This window comes from Muntiacus reevesi, chromosome 15, assembly GCF_963930625.1.
Source record: "Muntiacus reevesi chromosome 15, mMunRee1.1, whole genome shotgun sequence".
NCBI classification, from domain to species: Eukaryota; Metazoa; Chordata; class Mammalia; order Artiodactyla; family Cervidae; genus Muntiacus; species Muntiacus reevesi.
The window spans coordinates 57,095,123-57,104,731 of NC_089263.1; the positions used below are offsets into that span (position 1 = coordinate 57,095,123).

The window sequence follows — 9,609 nt, forward strand, 5'->3', positions numbered from 1 at the left end:
GCAGTATTTAAAGGGATGATATTTGCCTGGAGAAGGAAATGGCCACCCACTTCTATATCCTTGCCTGTAAAATCCCATGGACAGAGGTACCTGGCGGGCTGTAGTACCTGGGGTCGCAAAGAGTCAGGCATGACTGAGCGACTGATATAGATAATATTTGTAGTTTACTTTGAAATGCACCCCAAAAAGATGGCTGGATAGATCCAGGGATAGGTATCTGAGAAAACAAATGCTGTTGTTCAGTAAATCATGTGTGACTCTTTGCAACCCTGTGGACTGCAGGACACCAGGCTCCCCTCTCCTTCACCATCTTCTGGAGTTTTCTCAGGCTCATGTTCATTGAGTCCGTGATGCCATCCAACCATCTCATCCTCTGCCACCCACTCTCCTCCTGCCCTTAATCTTTCCCAGAATCAGCCTTTTCCAGCGAGTCGGCTCTTCACATCAGATGGCCATATTATTGGGGCTTCAGCTTCAGCATCAGCTCTTCCAATGAATACTCAGGTTTGGTTTCCTTTAGGATTGACTGGTTTGATCTCCTTGCAGTCCAAGGGATTCTCAAAAGCCTTATCCAGCACCACAATATGAAAGCATGAGTTCTTCGGTGCTCAGCCTTCTGTATGGTTCAACTGAAACATTTATACATGACTACTAGAAAAATGATGTGTGTTCTTAGTCATCTCTGACTCTTTGCGACCCCATGGACTATAGCCAGCCAGGCTCCTCTGTCCATCGAATTTTCCAGGCAAGAATACTGGAGTGGGTTGCTATTTTCTACTCCAGGGGATCTTTCCAACCCAGGGATCAAACCCACATCTCCAGTGTCTCCTGCATTGACAGGCAGATTCTTTACCACTGCAAAAAACCGTAACTTTTTGACTATACGGACCTTTGTCGACAAAGTGATATCTCTGTGTTTTAATACACTGTCTAGGTTTGTCATCACTTTCCTTCTTCCAAGTAGCAAGTGTCTTTTAATTTCATGGCTGCAGTGGCCATTCACAGTGATTTTGGAGCCCAAGAAAGTAAAATCTGTCACTGCTTCCACTTTTTCCTCTTCTGTTTTCCATGAAGTGAGGGGACCAGATGCCATGATCTTCATTTTTTGAATGTTGAGTTTTAAACCAACTTTTTCACTCTCCTCTTTGATTTTCATCAGGAGACTCTTTGCTTTCTGCTACTAGGGTGGTATCATCTGCGTATCTGAGGTTGTTGATATTTCTTTTGGCGATCTTGACTCCAGCTCGTGATTTATCCAGCCTGGCATTTCACGTGATGTGCTCTGCATATAAATTAAATAAGCAGGGTGACAACATACAGCCTTGCCTTACTCTTTTCCCAATTTTGCAGTCCATTGCTCCATGTCTGGTTCTAACTGTTGCTTTTTGACCTGCATACAGGTTTCTCAGGAGGCAGGTAAGGTGGTCTGGTACTTCCATCTTTTAAAGATTCTCCACAGTGTGTTGTGATCCATACACTCAAAGACTTTAGCATAGTCAATGAAACAGAAGTAGATGGCTTTCTGGAACTCCCTTGCTTTCTCCATGGTCCAGCAAATGTTGGCATTTTTATATCTGGTTCTTCTGGCTCTTTGAAACCCAGCTTGTACATCTGAAAGTTCTCAGTTCATGTACTGCTGAAGCCTAGCTTGAAAGATTTTGAGCATACCCTTGCTATCATTTGAAATGACTGCAATTGTACAGTAGTTTGAGCATTCTTTGGTATTGCCCTTCTTTGGGATTGGAATGAAAACTGACCTTTTCCAGTCCTGTGGCCACTGCTGAGTTTTCCAAATTTGGTGATATATTGAGTATAGCACTCGAACAGCATCATCTTTTATATTTTAAATAGCTCAGCTGGAATTCCATCATTTCCACTAGTTTTGTTCGTAGTGATGCTTCCTAAGGGCCACTTGATTTTACACGCCAGGATGTCTGGCTCTAGGTGAGTGACTCAAAGCAAGTATAGTAACATGCTAATAGTGACATTTAGTTGCTGAGTGTATGGGTGCTTAGTATAAAGTTTTTGTTTGTTTGTTTGTTTTTGCTGTATGTGAATAATTTCATTTAAAACATTGGGGAAATGCATATGGGTGTTGCCAGCAGAAATGTAAAAGAATGTTCGGAACAGCATAATGACCTCAAACTGAAAGCAACCCAAATGCCCATCAGCAGTAAAATAAATGCATACATAGTGGGTCTGTTTATATAATGGAGTACTGTTCACAATGCGAGTGAACAATCTACAGCTGCACACACATGGGTGAGTCTCAGCAACATAACATTGAAGGGGGAAAGACTCAAAAGAGGACATCCTGTATGGTTCTGTTTCTATAAAATCCATAAACAGGCAAAACTAGCCTAGGATGTTAGAAATCAAGGCAATGGTTTTCAAGAGGCAGGAGGAACAGGATTGAATGGAATAGTGAGCCTCCTAGGGTACTTGAAGGTTCTGTTTCTTGATGTTGGTGACAGCTAACAGGTATGAATATTCATCAAGTATGTGTAAAGTCTGTGCGCCTTTCTGTTTGGGTATTACACATCATTAAAAAAACTGTACTGGGAAGAAAAAGAAAGAAAACCAAACATATCCAGCCTTGCTTTGCCTAGACAAAGCTACTTTTTTCATTTAAAAAGCAATTCTAATTAGAAGTTACATCCTGTATACAGATGTTATTCCAAGAAGTTTCATTCCATTGGCTAGGACAGAGTGGAGAGCTCTGAAAAGATGAAGTCTTGCCCTGACCACTTTAGGGTGGTGGGAACCCACTCTAAGTCTGTCAAGGAAACCAAAGTTGTGAAGGGAACGAGACTTCCCTTTAAGGCACACGCTTGTTCATTTGTGCACATATGCCTGTTGCGTCAGTTCCCTGGGTCTTCACACAGAAATCTGTCCACAGACACTGTGTCCTGAACCCAGACTAGCTTCCCAAGGTGTGACCTGGCCCTTGCAGGGGCTCGTGTGCCCAGAGGAAGGAAGAGATGTGCGGGCGTCTCACCTGGCAGCCACCCTCTCTGCCTTCCTGGAGTCCTTTTTTGTGATTCTTCTCATATGTTTGTCCTGAAATATCCTTTGACCCCTGAACTGACTTGTTAAGAGTTCTTCAGAGAAGCAGAACCAATGAGAGAGAGACAGAGATAGATAGAAAGAGAGATAGAGGTTTGTTATAAGAAATTGGCTTATATCGTTATGCACGCTAAGTCACTTCAGTCATGTCCAACTCTGTGCAATGCTCTGGACCACCATGCTCCTCCGTCCGTGGGATTATCCAGGCAAGAATACTGGAGAGGGTTGCCATGCCCTCCTCCAGGGGATCTTCCTGATCCAGGGATCGAACTTGTGTCTGTTACATCTAACCTCCATTGGCAGGCAGGTTCTTTACCCCTAGTGCCACCTGGGAAGCCCCATGTGATTATGGAGACCCCCCAAGTCTTGGGATCTGCAGAGTGAGTCAGCAACCAGGAGACTCAGGAGAGCTGATGGTTTCATTTCAGTCTGAAGGCTGGCAGGCTCAACACCCAGGAAGAGCCTAGGTTTCTGTCTGGATTCAAAAGCAGGAAACAGCTGATGTCCCAGCTCAAATGCAGTCGGGCAGGAGAAGTTCCTTCTCATTCAGCCCTTTTTTTGCTATTCAGGCCTTCAGCTGCTTAGATGAGGCCCACCCACACTGGGGAAGGCAGTCTGCTTTGCTCATCTACCGATTCCGATGTCAGTCTCATCCAGCAACCACCCTCACAGACACACCCAGAATCATGTTTTAAAAATGTCTGGGCACCTCAGGATTCAGGACTCAGTCAGGTTGACGGAAAAAAAGAATTGTCACCACTCTGGAGCCTGAAAGGCCTTCTAGCTTGAAAAGACACAGCTCTCTAATAGAAGAGGTGCAGCCAGGGGCCAGGCCTGGTCCCTGTCCATCTCATCAAGTAGGACAGGCTATTGCTGTTGCCACCTCATACTCATTAGTCATTTTTTCCCCACCACATTGTTTGGATTAGTCATCAGTGGAAAAGAAGGCTTCAGCTGCTCCCCAGGCCCCCTGAATGGTCATATTTATGATTTTAAAGAATAAATAGAAATATCTTAGTTATTACAAAATATATCATATACATCAGGCAATCTCTGAAACAGTTGAAAGGACGAACCTCCACATTTTTCCCGCACAGCCTCACAAATGGAAAATGACCAGCATATTGAAGGTCTTCGGTGCTCCTTCGAGGGGATTCCCTCTCTGTCCTTTCCTGTAAGTAGCCACTCTCCTGAATTCTGCTGGTCATTCTCTTGCATTTTACAAACGCCAAAGTGTGTGTGTCTAAATGTACTTGTTTGCTGTGCCCTGGTTGAGTCTTTATGAGTTGACACGTGTTGTGGGCGTTCTCCGCACCACGCTTCTTCATATGAGATGGGGCCTCATCCACACCGTCACGTGTAGCCGCTGTGCGTTCATTTCACTGCCGTGTCATATTCTCTGGTGTGGATGCGTCCATCGTAGGAGCCACAGCCACGTGTCTGTCTCTTCAACTCTTGATGCCTGTTTGGGTAACTTCTGGTCCTCTGCCGTCACAGCTGAAGCCTTCAGGAGCATTTCTGTCACCATCTCCAAGTTCACAGTACAGAGATTTCTCTAAGATGAACACCTAGGAGGTCAGGTGTTGAGCCCCGTTGGGGAATATCTCTTTGTTTCTCTGGGTCATGCCAGGGAACTTTCCAGAATGATTTGACCAGTGTGTGCTCCCACTGGTGGTGATGTGGGATTCTTATGATGCTCTCCCCGTCCCCCGTTTCCATCCTCTCTGGTCTCAGTAAATTGCCTTCCCTATGTTCGGTCACCCTTGTTCGCAGGGTGGCCAGTGTTTAAAGTACAGTATGACCGTGACACCGGCCTGCCCACTTCATGCACGTGCAGGACCGGACTTGTCTAGGGTGGGATCTAGTACGTGAACGCGTGTCAAATTCCTGCTGCTGTGGGAGAGCCCACGTGCTTTTGTTGGACGACTGTGCAGCTGTCTCTGCTTCAAGGGAAAGGACTAAAACAGAATCCCAGTAGAGTGGGTGGTGGCCAAGCTGAACCCCGGGGGTGAGCTCCTTACGCCAATATCACGATCTTCATCCTTGGAACTGATCAGCCATGCCCTGCCATTTCTCCATGGCCAAAGAGCAGTGCGTCCCAAGGTTTTCTCCATGAGCGTTTTGGGCCCACCCAAGACCTCGTCCCCAGACATGAACTCACTCCCCCACCCAGTCTGCCAGGCTTTGGAGAGGATGCTTATAAACCGTCATTTTTTTTGTGCTGCCTCTTTCCAACTGCAGGTTAGTCTGGGGAGGAAGATAAAGACATTTGCCACCAAGATGGTAATCACGGGTGGAAATGACGAAGACAGGGGAGGCCAGGAAAAGGAGAGTAAAGAAGAGAGTGTCTTGGCGATGCTGGGGATTATTGGGACCATCCTGAACCTGATCGTTATCATATTTGTATACATCTACACCACTCTGTGAATGGCCCAGCGGGTCCTCAGGCCTCGGGATGGCCAAAAGACAGGAGGAGTCCTGTGTGTTGGCAGATCAGTGACTGGACACTGCGCCAACAAGCAGCCTTGACCGACACACACCGCTCGATCAGATGCACCTTCGAACTTGATAAAGGGTCACCAAAATCAACCAACCCTGCTGCGAGGAGCAGACACTAAAGCACAATGAATCCACCAAAACTCATTCACACAGCAAGGAACTCAACGTCGTTGGCAGGGGACCTGAAAGGACGCTTGGAAGACCGCCCTTTGACACCATCATTGAGTGGACGGGTGCAGAGATGGGTTATCCCAGGTCGCTGATGGATGTCACGTGTTCAAAAAGAGGAACAGGGGTGGATGCAGCTCACAGCAGACACAGCTCTTGGCCTCTCTCCCAGGACATGTGTTTCCTCCTAATTCGATGAACTGTTTGGTACCAAAAAACCACAGGGACAATCCTTAACAAGCATCCCATTCATCAAAAGTGTCTAACTATTTGATACTGGGGAGATAACTTATTTTTTCTTTTTTCCATTGGCTTGATGTGTGTATCTGTTCATATCAAGGTTTATAAATATATATTTTTAATAAATGTGCTCTATTTTTTAGCATGAACCAAATATTTGGAGAGGCGCTCCTGGATCCATACAGCTTTCCTTGGTTTTACCTGCTGTATCTACCTTAGACTGTAGTTGTTATTTTGTGTAATCGCTCTAGTCCTCATTCTCTCATTTGGAATCGTTTCCCTTCTCTCTCCCTCCCGTGCTTTTCGGTCTGGAGGACATTTTCCCGTAAGACCAGCTGTGATCTTGGTTGGTGCATGTTTTAAGATTGTCCATTGAGCGACTTTTTGTTGTTATACTGGAGATGTAAAACGGTCGTAGGCATGTGGACTTTGGATGTACTGTATCCTTACTGAGAATTATGCATGAACAGGGCTGAGTGATATAGATCAGCTTTAAAAAAATTTTTTTACAAGGAATACCATGGAGGAAGGGCGCAGCTACATCTATGGATCAACTATAGGATGGAGTATTCAGCTTCTCATTGGCAGCATTATTTCATTCTTGTGACCATTTGTCGATGAGATTTGATTTTAATGGCCACATTCCATGAAAGATGGGTGGGAAGGACAAGGGGGGGGAAAGCTCAGTGTTAGGAGCATAATTCCCTTCGTGAGCCTCCTGGGAGCCTTTGCAAAGTAGGTGGGGGTGTAAATAACACTTGGACTCCCCCCACCATAAGAGCTCACCTGGCTGTTTCAGGCTGGGAGGACACCCCTGCAACAGGTGACTTTTCAGGAACACTAGAAGGGGATGCAACGGTCACCCCAAAAGATTGCTACATTTCTTCAGGCTCCTGATTTGCACCCACATGAAGCGACTTCCTCCCTGGCAGGGACAGTTGAATCAGGATGAATGTGCCCTGTTCTCCTGCCTCCCTGAGATGGGGCCTTTCACTGGCTGCAGTGGCATGGCCTTATAAAGAAGGTTAGCATTCTTCTGCCAGCGCCAGCCTTGCCTGTGGGCAAAAGAAGCAGCAGGCTACCTAGGTGGAGTCGAATGATGTCCAGGAGATCACGGCCAGGTCTCTCTCCCTCTGATGTCATGGTGTCTGAAATTTCACCCTTAGAGAGTCACTTCTTGGTCTGTGTTAGGGACCAGGCTCTTTTTAAAGCAGATGCCCTTAGCACCTGGCCCTCATCAGGAGTCTTCTCTTCCCCACCAGGAGGAACAGAAGTTGATGTGTGTTCAGGACATAGTGTGTCCTAGGCACTGTGCCAGACTCTATTCCTTCAGTCATTGAATGCTCACAGGAAATGAACGGGAGAGTCTCTGTCCTACATCATAGAGAAGGAAAGGGGGACTCAGATGGGGAAACTTCCCCGAGGTCAGGTAGCTGGTAGCGGTGAGTCAGAACGCAAGTTCCCAGAGCTGTCTGATTCCCTAGCCCAGTGAGGGGCTTCAAATGCTGGGAGAAGAGGGAATGGAGACAGGCACTGGCCGGGAAAGGGCCCTGGGGGCCGGATGCTCACCGATGGGTTGCTGAGGGCCAGCTCTGCTCCCCGCCCTCCTTCCCTCCCATGAATAAATAACCCCTGGGAACTCCTTGCACCCTGGCAGAACGTTGTACATGTAAGGACTTGAGGAGGAGGCCCAAGAGGAGGCTGCTTAGACATATCATGGACTGCTGGGGGAGGGACCATCTCACAGGTTCCGTGTGGTTCTAGAAAGACTGTGTGAGAATTCTGAACCGTGAACAGAGTAAACAATAAAGGTGCAATGGAAAAAAAAAATCTACCGACGTCCTTTTTTTTCCTTTTTCCTCCAGCATCCGGGTATTTTTAAACCTTCATGTCATTCCTCTACCTGTACGTATTTTTGTTTTATTTTATTTCAGATTTTTTTTTTTTTTTGATGTGGACCATTTTTAAAGTTTTTTGAATTTGTTACAGTGATGTTTCTGTTTTACGTTTGCTTGTTTTTCCTGTTTTCTGGGTTTTTGTTTTTTTTTCTGGTTGGGAATCCTAACTCCCCAACCAGGGATTGAACTCACACCCCATGAACTGGAAGGTGAAGTCTTAACCACTGGACCACCGGGGAGGTCCTGATTTTTTTTTAAGCGGACAAAACTGATTGTGACTCTGTTCCACTGAAAGTGTTTTGTTTGGGCTGTGGAAGCCCTGGTGATTTTTCAAGTGTACTAATTTGAAATTTATTGAGGGGGAAAACTGCCTTTCCGATCCTCTCAACAGCTCCCCGATGGTCCTTCTACATTGTCCTAATCCACAGCCTGGAAATAAAGCTTCCCGTTCAGTGACTGCTGACCCAAGTGGCAGCGCTGTCTCCTGCAGAGAGAGCCTTTCATTTCTGCCCTCATTTAGCAAAGCCCGAGAACACGGACTGGGCAAACTCAGAGTTTCCTCCATGATCTCAAGGCGTCTCGTGGGGACGTGATGGGGAGGCAGCCGGTGGCCCTGGGGCTTGGTGTGCCGAGCCCAACCTTGGCATTAGTAGCAAAAACCCAAATGACCAGCCCGAGGGCTGATACTTCCCACCCATCCTCAGGGACACTCACAGCAACCCGTGAGATGTCCATGCTGACCCTGTCTCACAAGATGAAGTGTGTGTCCATCTCCTTGTGACCCCATGGACTGTAGCCTGCCAGGCTCCTCTGTCCGTGGGATTTCCCAGGCAAGAATACTGGAGTGGGTTGCCATGCCCTCCTCCAGGGGATCTTCCTGACCCAGGGATAGAACCCACATCTCCTGCATTGGCAGGCTGACTCTCTACCACTGAGCCACCTGCGAAGCCCTAGAAGATGAGGAGAAAGGCTCAAAAAGGCTGATCGAGTTTTCTAAGGTCACAAGGTCACACAGCTCGAAACCAGCAGAATCAGACCTGTCCGCATCTCTGTGCCATCCCCAGGCCTTGAGTGGTCCAGGCTGTGGGTCTGTGCTCTGCTGGCGGCGTTGGGCCAGTCCAGTTACATCACACAGTTTCCCACTGCACCTGCCTCTCCTTGGTCACAACAGAGCTGGTCTGGCCAGCATGGCTGAATCCATGCCTTTGACTTCTACCCCAGAAAGCGACTCAGAAAGCCTGGGTTCTGGTAGGGAAGGGCCAGGCACCCCGTGGCAGTGTGCCCCTGGTGGTTGGGGGCCGCAAGGTGCTTGTCGATGGCCAGAAACAGCCTGGGCCTGACTTCCATCTGCCTTGTATGATCGATAGGACCAGCTCTCTGAGCCTCAGTTTTCCTCATCTGTCAACAGGGGGTGCTAATAGCCTCCCAAGTCTCATCAGGAACTTTAACCTCATTTTTATTGATACAGAAAGTGTGGCCTGGAAAGATGAATTGACTTAAGCAGAGGTTCCCTGGTGGCTCAGATGGTAAAGAATCTGCCTGCAATGTGAGAGACCCGAGTTCGATCCCTGAATTGGGAAGACCCCCTGGAGAAGAGAATGGCTACCCGCTCCAGTATTCTTGCCTGGAGAATTCCATAGAGAGGAGACTGGCAGGTTCCATGGGATCTCCAAGAGTCAGACATGACTGAGCGGATAACAATTTCATTTGACTTGGGGACCATGACGTCATGTGGCCG

General features: G+C 47.3%; 1 protein-coding gene across 1 annotated transcript in view; it reads left to right on the top strand.

Moving 5' to 3' along the window:
- TUNAR (TCL1 upstream neural differentiation-associated RNA) overlaps positions 1 to 7,766 on the top strand; it is a 54,211-nt gene extending 46,445 nt beyond the window's left edge. The window contains exon 4 of the mRNA XM_065906468.1: positions 5,308 to 7,766. Coding sequence (XP_065762540.1) covers positions 5,308 to 5,493 — 186 coding nt within the window. The 3' untranslated portion in view covers positions 5,494 to 7,766. The remainder of the gene's footprint in view (positions 1 to 5,307) is intronic.
- The last annotated feature ends 1,843 nt before the right edge of the window (positions 7,767 to 9,609 follow it).